This window comes from Letharia lupina (assembly GCF_014066315.1).
Source record: "Letharia lupina isolate WasteWater1 chromosome Unknown contig_6, whole genome shotgun sequence".
Lineage (NCBI taxonomy): Eukaryota > Fungi > Ascomycota > Lecanoromycetes > Lecanorales > Parmeliaceae > Letharia > Letharia lupina.
The window spans coordinates 2,309,012-2,321,006 of NW_023502975.1; the positions used below are offsets into that span (position 1 = coordinate 2,309,012).

The following is an 11,995-nucleotide window of genomic DNA, read 5'->3' on the forward strand; positions in this document are numbered from 1 at the left end:
GCAGTTGCGCCGTTCTACAGCCGTGTGGGTGGTCACGCAGCCAATATTGAAGCTTTGAATTCGGTTTTGGATGGGCTGAGTGGTAGCTTAGCTAGGTACCTACTTAGCTCTCGGTATCTGTCCGAGGAAGAGAAGTCTTGGAAAAGAAGTCCGGCCGTAACGTGGTTTCAAATCACTCTCCCACCCAAAAAATAAAGTGCCAGCCAATGAATGGTTCGGCGGCCGCGGAAGCAGAGCAGGATAATATACAGCCACGCATCCCGGTACGCCAGGCTTCTTCCTCGAAAAGGGTCTAAGTATACATGTGTAATACGCTCAGCAGATGTAACGACAGAGAGAAATGGTCAGGAAGGAATGTTCTATTCCGAAAGAGTCGAGATGGGGGGGGGGCCAGACATTCTAGATTTGATATAGCCGAGTTGCGAAGAACCGTAGTCGAACAGGCTAGCGAGCCGAGTGCGGTGTACGCGGTGACTTGGTAATGATGGCAATGTCGTCCTAGGCGGAGAGACACACGTCAGCCAAGGCTGGCCGTCACCTGTTGCGTGCTCGGTCATGCAGCGGAAGGGAACAGGAGTCACGTACGATATGATTAGCCATGGCGACGAACAAGTCGAAGAACCTGCGTCGAAGTCACGGGTCAGATACTCCGGGCTGTCGCAGGTGGTAGGCTGCGGGCATCGACTCACAGCAAGCCTCCAGCCTCCATCTCCATCTGCATGGTGCCGCTCCTCTTGAACGTGGCTCTGCTGCGGATGACCAGGGCCAGGTAGTGTGCCCGCAGCTTCGAGTCGCTCTCCGGCGTGTTGGCGTACGCGTACCTCGCGCTCGAAAGGATGGTGCTGCACTGGATGCCGGATTGGAGGCCTTGCTTGCGCAGAGCCAACCTCTTGAGTTCGTCCAAGCCGTAACGTTCGGCCGTGCAGTACACCAGGGTGTCCTTCAGCAGCATCTGCCCGCATCCCATGTGGTAGACGGTCGATTCCGAACCGCTCGCCGCCGTCTCTTCGAGCTCCCACGCATTTCGGCGCTTGTTGTGCAGCAGGCGAGGGTAGTAGTCGCCCTTGTAGAGGTATTCGAGGACGGAGGAGAAGACCTCGGGGAGTTCTTCGGGGAGGTTGACTCGTTTGGTGCTGGACTCGAGGAACTGGCCGCGGCAGATGGCGGCGAAGAAGGGGGAGGTGGAGAGGATGTCTTGGTGGGCGGCGAAGAGGCGTTGCTCCACGCCGACGCAGAGGGTGACGATTGGTGAGGTCAGAGTGCTGGAATGGAATAATGGTCAGTAGGGTAGCGGAGATGCAGGCTCGAAGTCTGGAGCTGGGTACCTTCCCTGAGGTGGGTTCTCAGGCTTCCTGGACCTCTCCATCTTCTTCGCAGCTGCGGCATGGTCTCGGAAGGACCGCTTCTGTTTGCTCGTGGAAATGGATTTGCTGGCACGATGCTTGGAGAAGCTGTCATTGTGGTGCGTCCGCCGGGCAAACATGATGAGCTTCTGCTCTGCACAAGGCTTCAGAAACGAAGCTTTGCCCGGTCGGGGGTGCTATGTATTAATGTGGGAGCATTGACGGATGGCGGAGCAAAATGAAAATGCCTCTTCATGTATGAGGCATCAGCCAGGCATCTGGGGACTCGTAGCATTTTTCGAAAGATAGAGGGGGGATGAGAACTTATACATCTGGCGCAACAGGCACCCAGTTCGACGCGATTTTTTCATTGGACCACGCGTAGAGTGGACCGGAGGACCGCGTAATCAGGTGACTGCTGGACCAAGACGGATATGGAAGCGAGCAAAGCAAATTCTAGCAAATTTTTCATCTCATGCAGGGAGCTTTGCTTGCTATCTTTCATTCAAAGCAAGGGTCCTGCTCTCCTGTTTCACTTGCTAAGCCCTTTTTGCAAGCTATCGTCTGCGGGGAAGCGGTTCCGGTAAATTGGTAAAGCTCTCGCCCCAGCATCTAGCTCTTTTTCTTGCACCTGGACCACAGCCACAGTAAAAACGGCCGACAACTCTGCCTCAGGATGATGGCAGTGGATGCCTGCTTCTCTTCCCTTCCCTTCTTTCAATAGTAGAACAATGAATGACAGACAGACAGACAGACAGACCCAACACAAACGTGGGGTAAACGCTTAACATTTCAACGCTTTGACGGACAGAAGAGCTTCAATGCTTGTGCATACTAACGCAGGGAGCTCGACATCCCTTGCACCTTGACGGGCTACTAACCTAGCTGTTAGCCAACGCTATCGTGCTAGTCAGGAACCAAGTGGTCAAGTCTGGAGGGATTTTGCCATCGAAATCGGAGCAAAGCAGGGTTCGTTACCGCTATCACGTGACAGGAAAGAAGTTAAATCCCACGATCAACGCCATGTTCTGGGGTACCAGACCGTGCGAGCGGTTCTTGTACGGGGAGCAACCCCGTATACACAACCTTGTTCAAGCTTCGAGGAGCGTATAATCGCTGCCATTCTGCGGGAAGATCCCCATATGTGTGACTTTTTTGACGGGGAACATCCCCATTTCTGTGAATATTCTCAGATATGACTGAGCTTCAGAAACGAGAAATGGCCGTTACATTAGGGTAACATCCCCGTAAATTCTGTTACTCTTGATCATAGGGAACGTGGAATCGCCATCATTTTGGCGTAAGATCCCCATACATCCGACCATATTGTGACAACATTCAACCTTGCAGCATGCCAATTCATGGGGAACAGTCCGATAAGTTCAGGTCATTTGATTGGGTATCTATGCTAGAACAGAAGGAAATCTATGTCATGTTTCCGCCATGAGTCGTCATGTTTGCCGGGGATCCCCGCACAAACCCGCCACTTCTCCCGTATCATGCCTATGTATGCTGGAAAAGAAAAGAACAGGACAGAAAAGAAAATAGATTCATGCTCGTGTCCGCCATTGCAAGTCGCTATTCGACGGGGATGTTCTCCATCAATCTATCTGCTCACGAATCTTGTTGAGCTCAAGAATCTGTGCATTTGATGGGACGATACCCTCACCACTGTTCCGGATCGGATCCTGTCCCCCAATACGCGACAGAGAAAAGCGGTACATAGCCGTCTGTTGGTCTAGAACCTCGTAGCTGATGATGCGGTATAGGCCATCGTAGCGGATGCCGCGGGCAGGACGGTATGGGTTACTGGCCGGCAGTGAGGCTGATCTGAGTACACGAAGCGATTGCTGATTCTCGTGTGCTTTGAGCATCAAGTTCGTTCCTGCCGATGGCGAGTCTTCGGTGCCTTGCGTACCGCAGTATTTGATCGAATCGCCGTTGTCCACATTGGCGTATCCACCACCACTGACGACAACCGAGTAAGCCCCCTTCCCCTTCTGTTGAGAGTGTCAGTGAGTGCTGCATGCATGTTGCGTGGGTGTCATACCTGGCCATGTATGCCCGCTTCCCTCTCTCCGTGCGCACCATCGCGCTTAGCACACAGCTGCAAAGGCCACCACTGCCCGTTGACCAGGTTTCCAGCTCCGACGTAATTGCTTGAGATCTTCCCCGCGAAATTCGGGTCAATACTGTGGGATTTGAAGCCTCTCTCTTCTTTCGCTGTCCCAGTCTTTGTCACGATGCCTCGAAACAGATGAGGGTCAATCTGTCCACCCATCCATTTTCGAAAGAGGATGTCCGCGTCCGCGCGAATGTCATGAGGAAAATAGACACCTTGAACACGATTTTCAAAGATCAGGTGCAGGCCTCCGTCGTCTAGCAGGCCCGACTTTTTGACGAGGATTGGGGAAAGAGAGGTGTAGAACTCCATCTGCTGAAGTCGCTGTCGGATTCTCCCAAGACTTTGCGTCATGTCTTTGCCGTCCGCTGCGTCTTTCTTCGCGTTGTTGACAAGCGTATACAGATACTTCAAATTCTGCATGTCTCCGCGCGAGTAGGTTTGCTTTGGATCGACGCTATCGTACCATTCCGGACCCTGGTCCGTAGTGCGCGAGTTGATCGTTTGACTGACGACACGGGTTAGTCACGTTTGATTGATGCTCTCTGAAGGAACTTACACGTTCTTAAGGACACCACCCTGTTTGACTACCTTCTTTGCTGGACCGAAGCTAGCCTTTGACTCTTCATCTGAGTCGACATTCTCACGGACAGCAGCTTTCTTGACTACCTTCTTTGCTGGACCGAAGCTAGCCTTTGACTCTTCATCTGAGTCGACATTCTCACGGACAGCAGCTTTCTTGACTACCTTCTTTGCTGGGCCAAAGCTATCCTTGGATTCTTGCTCTAGGCTGGCATGCTCACAAACACGCTTCTTCGCTGAACGTAAGCCTGCAAAGGGACCAGAAGAGAGTGTGGTTACGGCGACATGAGTATTCGTCTTAGTATTCTTGTCCTGCGTAAGGAACAGACTTTCCGGTGATTGATCTCGTTCACGTTTAATCTTTAAGCGGCTCTCTTCTTCTTCTAAGTAACACAAAGGGCGTCAGACCGAAGAAATCTAAATCAGCAACGAAGCTATACTTACCCTTATCCTTCTTAGCCCAGGCGATGCCCTGCCTAACACCTTCAATGGTGGCTTTATGAAGGACTTCGGCTAAGTCAGGTAGGTTCGGTGCTGGTGGCAGAGGACGCATGGCTGTGAGAAGTCAGACCGTTTCGTTTTCACTCACCTCAGCACCGTTGTTGAACTGGTTTGTTTACCCACGGAATACGTACTTTTGATGGCTCAACGCCCGTGTGGTCCGTCGAAGATGAGTGAGTATTGTACGTCGACAACCGTTTTCGAGGTTATTCTCCGGTCGAAGCTGCCGTTCGACGTGGTTAGCTGTTAAAGACGAGTAATAATTGTAAATGAAATGAAAAAGTGAGGGTACTAAAGGACGCTCGAGTTTAGGCGGGTATATCCGAAACGCGTTACCCCTTTAGGTAACGCGCCGAATTCGCTCACCACGTTCAAGCTCACATATCTAGAGGAGGAGAAGTACTGGGGGGAAGGTACCTTGAAAGGGTGCCAGTTCTGGTTGGGTTCATACACAGATATGTGGCGCATAAAGGGGCTGTTCCCCACGCGGCGGCACGTTACAGCGTGCCGTAACCCTAAATTCCTCTCCATTTTTCTCCGATAGCGCCCTACACTTGTTGAAAAATAATGGCAGCATCCCCTTCCAATATGCCGTTACTGAGTCTGTTTAATCTCTCAAGGCTGAAATATATCGTATTTCAATGGCTATTTCCCCGAAAATTTTAAAAAAAAACGGCAAAAACCCCCTAAAAAAACAAAATTTTTTAAAAAAATTCCCCCAATACTATCCCCCCCCCTCCCCCTTTTTTTCTATTTACGCCATCTTAATTCGATAATTTCGACGAATATCAAAATACCTACCTTTTATTAAATTTATATGATAAACTAGTATAGTATTCGGAGAAACACTGGGAGCATGCCCTCGAATGTATTATATCCTCATGCCTATTCCCCGTAGTATTCGGAGAAACAATGCAATCTTAAATATTAAATATTAACTTTTAAATTATCCCATAAGATATATCAAATTCCTCATGTCTATTTCTCCGTAGTATCTGGAGAAAGAATGGGAGTATACCCTCGAATGTATTATATCTAATGTCTATTTCCCCGCAGTATCTGGAGAAATGACGAAAGCATGCCTATAAATATATCGTGTTCCAATGCCTATTCCCTCTAGTATTCGGAGGAACAGCGGCAGCATGCCCTTGAATATCTGATATCCTCATGATAATTTCCCGTAGTCTTAATCTAATTAAGATTATTTAATTTCTTCTAAATAAATAGATTTATTAACGATAATAAAATAATTAATATAAACTTTATATAATAATTTAGAAGAAGTAAAATCGAATCGAACTTAGTAAAATCTAGGTCTAAATTATTAAAATACTATAACGATGGAGAATACTATAAGAGGGCAATAATACTAAGCTTATTAAGTCTAAGCTGTAATAGAAATATATGTATTTAGAAGGTAGAAATATATCTAATTAGTGGGAATCCATTAGTAGCCTAGTAACCTCGGGGTACTTCGGTGATAACGACGACATCCGTGGTGGTAGCTATCTATGTCGGATTTATCGGATTTAAGATGGCGCAAATGGGGGTATGGCGCGAATGGGGGTAGATACGATTAGTATTCGAAGAAACGGCGGGGGCATGCCCTTAAATATCTAATATCCTTATACCTATTCCCCCTAGTATTCGGAGAAACGACGGCAGCATGCCCTCACATATATCATACCCTCATACCTATTCCCCCTAGTATCTAGAAAAAACACCGTAGACAAACCCATGCAAATTGGCAACACAAAGGCATCAATCCACATGAGTATGTAAAAATGATCAGATAGAAGAGCTACATCCCACCCATCCCACCTTACAAGAAAACCTCCCCCACCGTACCCTCCCACGAAAACCCCAATACCATCTCTTCAATCAGAGAAAAAATCGTGAATCCACAAACCAATCTCGCTCTCCCCTCCGCTCGCGGGTGCGTTTGAGAGATGGGAGATTTATATCCGGCACCATTGCTACGGACGGCGTCGATTGCTGGATCGAAGGGTCGGAGACGTAGCGCGGGGTTGTTGGACGGGGTTGCGTGGCGGCTCTTTGTCTACGGGTTGTGAAGGTGTTGGTGTTTGGGTAGGGTGCTGCTGCTGTGGGATGTTTGTTGGGTTTTGGTTTGCAAGAAACCTGTTTATTGCACGTCCTGCTTAAGTTTTATGACTCACGGTCTACATGTGCGCCTTGTTTGATTTTTCAGGGTACGTGCCTGCAGGAGTATGTGCAGCTATCGCTAATGCTGTGCTGCGAGCAGCGATGGCTCTTCGTTGCCGCCTCGCTTACTAGGCCTCTCGCTGGTCCTTAAGGGACTGTACGCCTGCTCGCCCACAACGGATCCCCCTTGGTACACCATCGTAGCCCTTTCATGTAGTGGTTTCTGGACGTCGCGAGGCCGCCTTTCTGGAAGTGGAATCGCTCTTGACGCAGCGGCCGCGTTGAATTGGGTCTCGCAAAGATATCAACCAGACTCAAAATTGGTATTATGGGGCCAAAGTCTCGGCGCCAAGGTTGCTGCTAATGCGGTAGCTGCACAATTACAGAACAGACCAAGCCGCAAGTCCGAATCTGCAGTGACTTTGAAAGCAGAGACGGAGGGCTTGAAGGTCATCAGTCTTGTGCTGGAGACCCCTTTCACATCCATCCGCTGTATGCTTACTGCTATTTTACCCGAAGAGATGGCTGCCACACCGCTATCTTCATCCTTTTTTGTGGAACCATTGGGACAGCAGACAAGCTTTGCTTCGCATAGCGAAGTCCAACGCGAAGCCCACAGTGCTCGTTTTGTCAGCCGGCCATGACGAATTAATGCCAGAGCCGCACGGTGCCGAGCTGGAAGAGGTGTACAAGGATGGCGAAATGGACGTGCAGCGCGTGGTAGTAGAGGGGCCTTGCACCACGAGATTATGAGCAAGACGAAGGGCCGGCAGGCTGTGGTAGGCTTTCTGAAAAGCATAGCTGAGAAATGTTTGATCCCAAGGCTCATCTGCTCACGAGAGTATCGGCCATGCATCAATCACGGCCTTTTGCTATCCCTGCCCAACGCAACAACATTCCTGAGCGTCCCAAATGAAAGCACGTCAGCAATCCTGTTAGTTCCAGAGAAGAGCATACACAGCCTGTCGATACCGCAACCCCAGCCTCCGGTAGGAGGCAGCCCCCACTCAAGCGCCTGCAGGTAATTCTCGTCGATTCCAGCCTTGGGGTCTTCCTCATGGTACTGCAATTGGTTCTCAAGCTTGCGCCGCTGCTCGATGGGCGAATTCTCTTCCTCATAGCAGTTGACCAGCTCGGTGTTCCTAACAAAGAGCTCTGCTCGAGCTGAAACGCGCTGTTGGTTATCTGGGTGCATGAAGGACTTTGAGAGTGGAGAGAGGCATTCCGGGTGGTTGATGATCCATGTTGGGCCGAAGCACTGCGGCTCGAGATATTTTGCGGACAGTCTGTCCAGAAGGCGTGGTAAGGTTGGGAGAGACGGAAGAGGAATGTCGCACTCGTTGAACAGCAGGAGTAGTTGAGCCTGGGCGTCCGGCCATGTTAGTTCTGGCAGTTGCTTGCCGGTTGCTGCCTCGATGGCTGGAATAAAGTCCAGGCGTGCCAATGGTGGACTGAAATCAATTTTGGGTGGGGTCAGCGCTCGGCAGTTGGAGTGAACGACAGAAGTGACGACTCTGGATAGCCCAAGAAACATACGCTCAGTCGTGTTGATTAGTTCTTCTATATCTGCGTAGCTCCTGTAGAATTCGCAGGTGGTGAATTCGGGGTTGTGGCTGAGATCGATACCTGGGGAATTATCAGTATTATCCAGATTCATCGAGCAAAAGTGTTTACCTTCATTGCGAAACGATGGACCAATTTCAAATACCCTCTCAAACCCTCCCACGATCAATCTTTTCAGCCACAACTCAGGTGCTATACGAAGTGCAATTTGACGATCCTGAAACTCAGTCGCAGACGTGTGAAATGGTCTCGCAACAGCACCTCCGGCTGCGTCAGCCAATATCGGAGTCTGTACTTCGGTGTGCCCTTCATCTAACAACCATTGACGAAGAAACTTCGTAATCTCTGATCGAAGCTGAACGATATCTGCTAATTGCGGGTTCAGAAGCAAGTCCACATGCCGGTTACGCATCTTTGTTTCCTTGTCCAACAAGAATGCAGGAAGAGATTGTGTGCAAGGCGAGAGGAGCTGGGGTATGTCTGTCGCTAGTACAGACAAGTCATTTCTTGGAGTCCTATGCGGGATCCCCTTGACACCTTATAGATATTAGACATTGCTTAGTCAAAACGTCGGTGCCAGCTCACTATAGATGTCCCCTCGGTGAAGCTGGTTCAGGAAATCCTTGAAGTCTGCCGCTTTGATAATAGAGTGGGCTATATGGGTGTAGTCAAGCACGCATTGTAATCGATGGCTGTTCAATTGGAGAGACCGATTGTTTTGGAACAAGTCAAGGAATGCCAGCTTTGAGCCTGTAACCCGAAACGACCATATTCTTCCTTGAGAGCATGAGCCAAATCCACTTGAAAATTGGATGCAGTCATACCACGCACGACCACTTCATCGTCAGGCTTCGACTCTCCTGGACCCAGATCCTTGTACCGCTCTTTGAACGTATGGTAGTCTAGGACGGTGTCCTGCTTTTTTATGCGCGGATACTGTTCTTCGTGCTGCCATTTAACCCTGTCACCACCGCTCGACGTTCGTATTCGTGGAGCCAGTTGAGCCTGTTCGGTGCTGTAGAAGCGGAGGTGGGCTGCGCGGGCTGTTGGACGAGCGTAAGGGCGGAGAGCAGGACCAAGGCATCTCAGCGAAGTTCTCATGCTACTGCTCATCAGCCAGTGAAAACGCCATCTCATGAATCTGCAAGACCGATGCTTCCATTCGTATCAGACAACTAGGACTTTTTGACCATCCACTCGAAGAATGAGTGTCATTCGCAACGGTTCTTGTTATATATTCTTCTTCCTTTGACGGACCTTGAAATGAACGAGACTGTTAGAAAGCAAACTTACCCTAGTTCAAGCTCCGATCCTGGTTTATCGACTATGATGTGCAATGTGGGAGTGGAGAATAAGACTTGTCTACAGTAGACTTTTCATGCCAAGACACCTGAGATGTATCTTACCCCCAATGAGGTCTAGGGTGACCGCCGCCCTATCATCACAAGAGCTTTATGATCGTCGCTCTGGACCCTGGACCCTGGAGTGTTTTTATGTCCCGATCAGAGCCTCAATGATCCTATGACCAGATCCACGCATGAGCGCTTGGCTCTTCGGTTTAACACAACACAGTAAATAATAATAGTGCCATCATACTATGCAAGAAAGAAGATGGCCAAGGGCCAAGAATCGACTGGCTTTCGGCAATCAGTCTGACTTGTACAACATAAGGTAGCTTCAACCGTCCAACGACCATGGTCTACCCATGGCACATCTCTATTTGATCCAGGCAAATACGGTAGGTACCCGAGTCCTGACACCTCAATCCATTGACTTTCACAAGTAGCCTTACCCTTACCCTTACCCTTACCCTTATCCTTACCACGTCAGAGGCATCTGTACATACTCGTTGTTCCTGAACTATCTCCGCTTGCTGTCTCTTTGTAAGTCACTGGCTCTGCCCCCCTCGTTTACCGCTTGGGAATTTGGCCTGATCCGACATGAACAAGACCGATCATTCTGTGAACCCGTGTCATTTTAGCTTGGCTGCTACCATGTTGCCTTTTTCCTTGCTTCTGTTGGCTTATGTGTTCATTTTTCTACCGAGGTCTCCGTGATGTTCTGTCCGCAAAGTGAGTTCGTACGGAGGCTTCGACGTTCCATCTGCTTCCCCGCAATCCACGCCTCGACCAAGGCCACTAGCTGGACACTGACCTTACTCTATGCGGATATCAATTTCTTCATCATTGCCTAGATTGTCACGCTTTCCTCTATTACCTTCTCTGAAGATGGCACTAGAATGATAGAATCGGGCAACTCATCCTGACAACTCAAACGCCTCAAAAGAGCCCCTACACGCCAGGGCCGCCCACTGTCTCTCCGAATTGGAACTAACCACCTTGTGTACTTTAGGGTGTCTCGGATACGTGCAACGCTTCCATGGAGAGAGCAAGAGAAGCACTACCACTCGGCCATCTATGCAACCATCCATGAAATCCAACATGTAATGCCGAGAAGAACTCGCGCCTTTGACCTACCTTGGCAAGATTTGCACACATTAGCGATATCAAAGAACCCTTCGAGTGTCTCTAGTTCTATTACCTAACTACCAGCCGTCAAAAAAGCCTTTCTCTACCTCTTGTCCACTGGAAACGGAAAAGGCTAGAAGGCGTCATTTTAGTCGAGGTTTGCCTGAACGCCGTTTGGTTCTGGTCAGTCGAGGACTTCCCATAGCATCGGATCTACTGGTCGCCGTCACCGTTCAGCCTGCCCCCCAGACAACAACATCCACAATTATACGTTTGTAGATATCATCAAGGCTGAAAGGAGTAGTGGTAGTATTCAAAGTGTACGAACGGTTTACTTTTTCCACTGCGTACAAGCCCTAACCCTATGATCTACACTAGTCAAATGCTAGTCTTCTGGGCGGCCAAGACTCGATACTGGTAGGGCTGGATGAAGTGTCTTCGCCAGTAACGCGAGCTTGAAAGCTCAGCACTCCTCCTCGAACAACAACCCTTTCGCCGAGACAAACCCTTCCCCCCACGGTCATCCACGAAGCCGGCTCACACTTCCCCCCTCCTCTCAAAAATGTCCTTCCTCTTCGGCGGCCGACCCCAGCTCTCCTCCGCCGAGAAGATCGCCGCCGCGGAAACCGAGGTCGAAATGGTGTCGGACATGTTCAACAGGTACCTTACCTACCTTACCTTAACCTCCTTGAAACCCCCCCCCCCCAACAACGACGGATTCCCGACCGCTAATCACCCACGCCTGCCTTTTTGCAAAACAGACTCTCCCAGTCCTGCACGGCCAAGTGCATCCCGCCCGAGTACCGCGAGCCGGACCTCAACAAGGGCGAGAGCGTGTGCCTGGACCGCTGCGTGAGCAAGTTCTTCGAGGTCAACCTCAAGGTCAGCGAGAAGATGCAGGGCGAGGCCGCGCAGAAGGGGGGCGCGGGTGGGGGTGGGATGGGGGGGTTTGGGATGTGAGGAGCTGGGACGGGAGAGGGTGGGGAGGTGCGAGGCATGTTCGTTGAGAGTGTTTGAATGTGCTGAGGGTGTGGGAGGGAGGGAGTCGTTGAGTGTTAATGGGATGGTGCTGTTGCTCATGGTGGTGACAGCGTAAGGCTATCTTGTTCAAGAACGATGGCAGGTGTTGGAAACTGCATTGTCACGGCAGGATCTTCACCACACTATATGTACATATATATTGTATTACTACACCTGCTGGATCAACGCCAGGTATGCAGTACGGCGAGGGTATCATGCAATGCGAGATCGAA

General features: G+C 50.0%; 4 protein-coding genes across 4 annotated transcripts; 1 reads left to right on the top strand and 3 right to left on the bottom strand.

Annotated features, from left to right (window-relative positions):
* Positions 1–444: 444 nt before the first annotated feature.
* HO133_009402 (uncharacterized protein) lies at positions 445–1,483 on the bottom strand (the record flags this gene model as incomplete). Its single annotated transcript, XM_037300263.1, has 4 exons — positions 445–498; positions 586–622; positions 690–1,262; positions 1,326–1,483. The coding sequence occupies 4 exons, from the start codon at positions 1,481–1,483 to the stop codon at positions 445–447; spliced, it is 822 nt and encodes a 273-aa protein (XP_037155089.1).
* Positions 1,484–2,944: 1,461 nt separating this feature from the next.
* On the bottom strand, positions 2,945–4,600 carry HO133_009403 (uncharacterized protein; the record flags this gene model as incomplete). The annotated part of the gene is made up of 4 exons (XM_037300264.1): positions 2,945–3,343; positions 3,394–3,973; positions 4,025–4,430; positions 4,492–4,600. The coding sequence occupies 4 exons, from the start codon at positions 4,598–4,600 to the stop codon at positions 2,945–2,947; spliced, it is 1,494 nt and encodes a 497-aa protein (XP_037155090.1).
* Positions 4,601–7,570: 2,970 nt separating this feature from the next.
* On the bottom strand, positions 7,571–9,375 carry HO133_009404 (uncharacterized protein; the record flags this gene model as incomplete). The annotated part of the gene is made up of 4 exons (XM_037300265.1): positions 7,571–8,337; positions 8,386–8,811; positions 8,860–9,051; positions 9,099–9,375. 4 exons carry the CDS (start codon positions 9,373–9,375, stop codon positions 7,571–7,573), a joined length of 1,662 nt encoding a protein of 553 aa, XP_037155091.1.
* Positions 9,376–11,304: 1,929 nt separating this feature from the next.
* HO133_009405 (uncharacterized protein) lies at positions 11,305–11,702 on the top strand (the record flags this gene model as incomplete). The annotated part of the gene is made up of 2 exons (XM_037300266.1): positions 11,305–11,402; positions 11,504–11,702. 2 exons carry the CDS (start codon positions 11,305–11,307, stop codon positions 11,700–11,702), a joined length of 297 nt encoding a protein of 98 aa, XP_037155092.1.
* Positions 11,703–11,995: the final 293 nt, after the last annotated feature.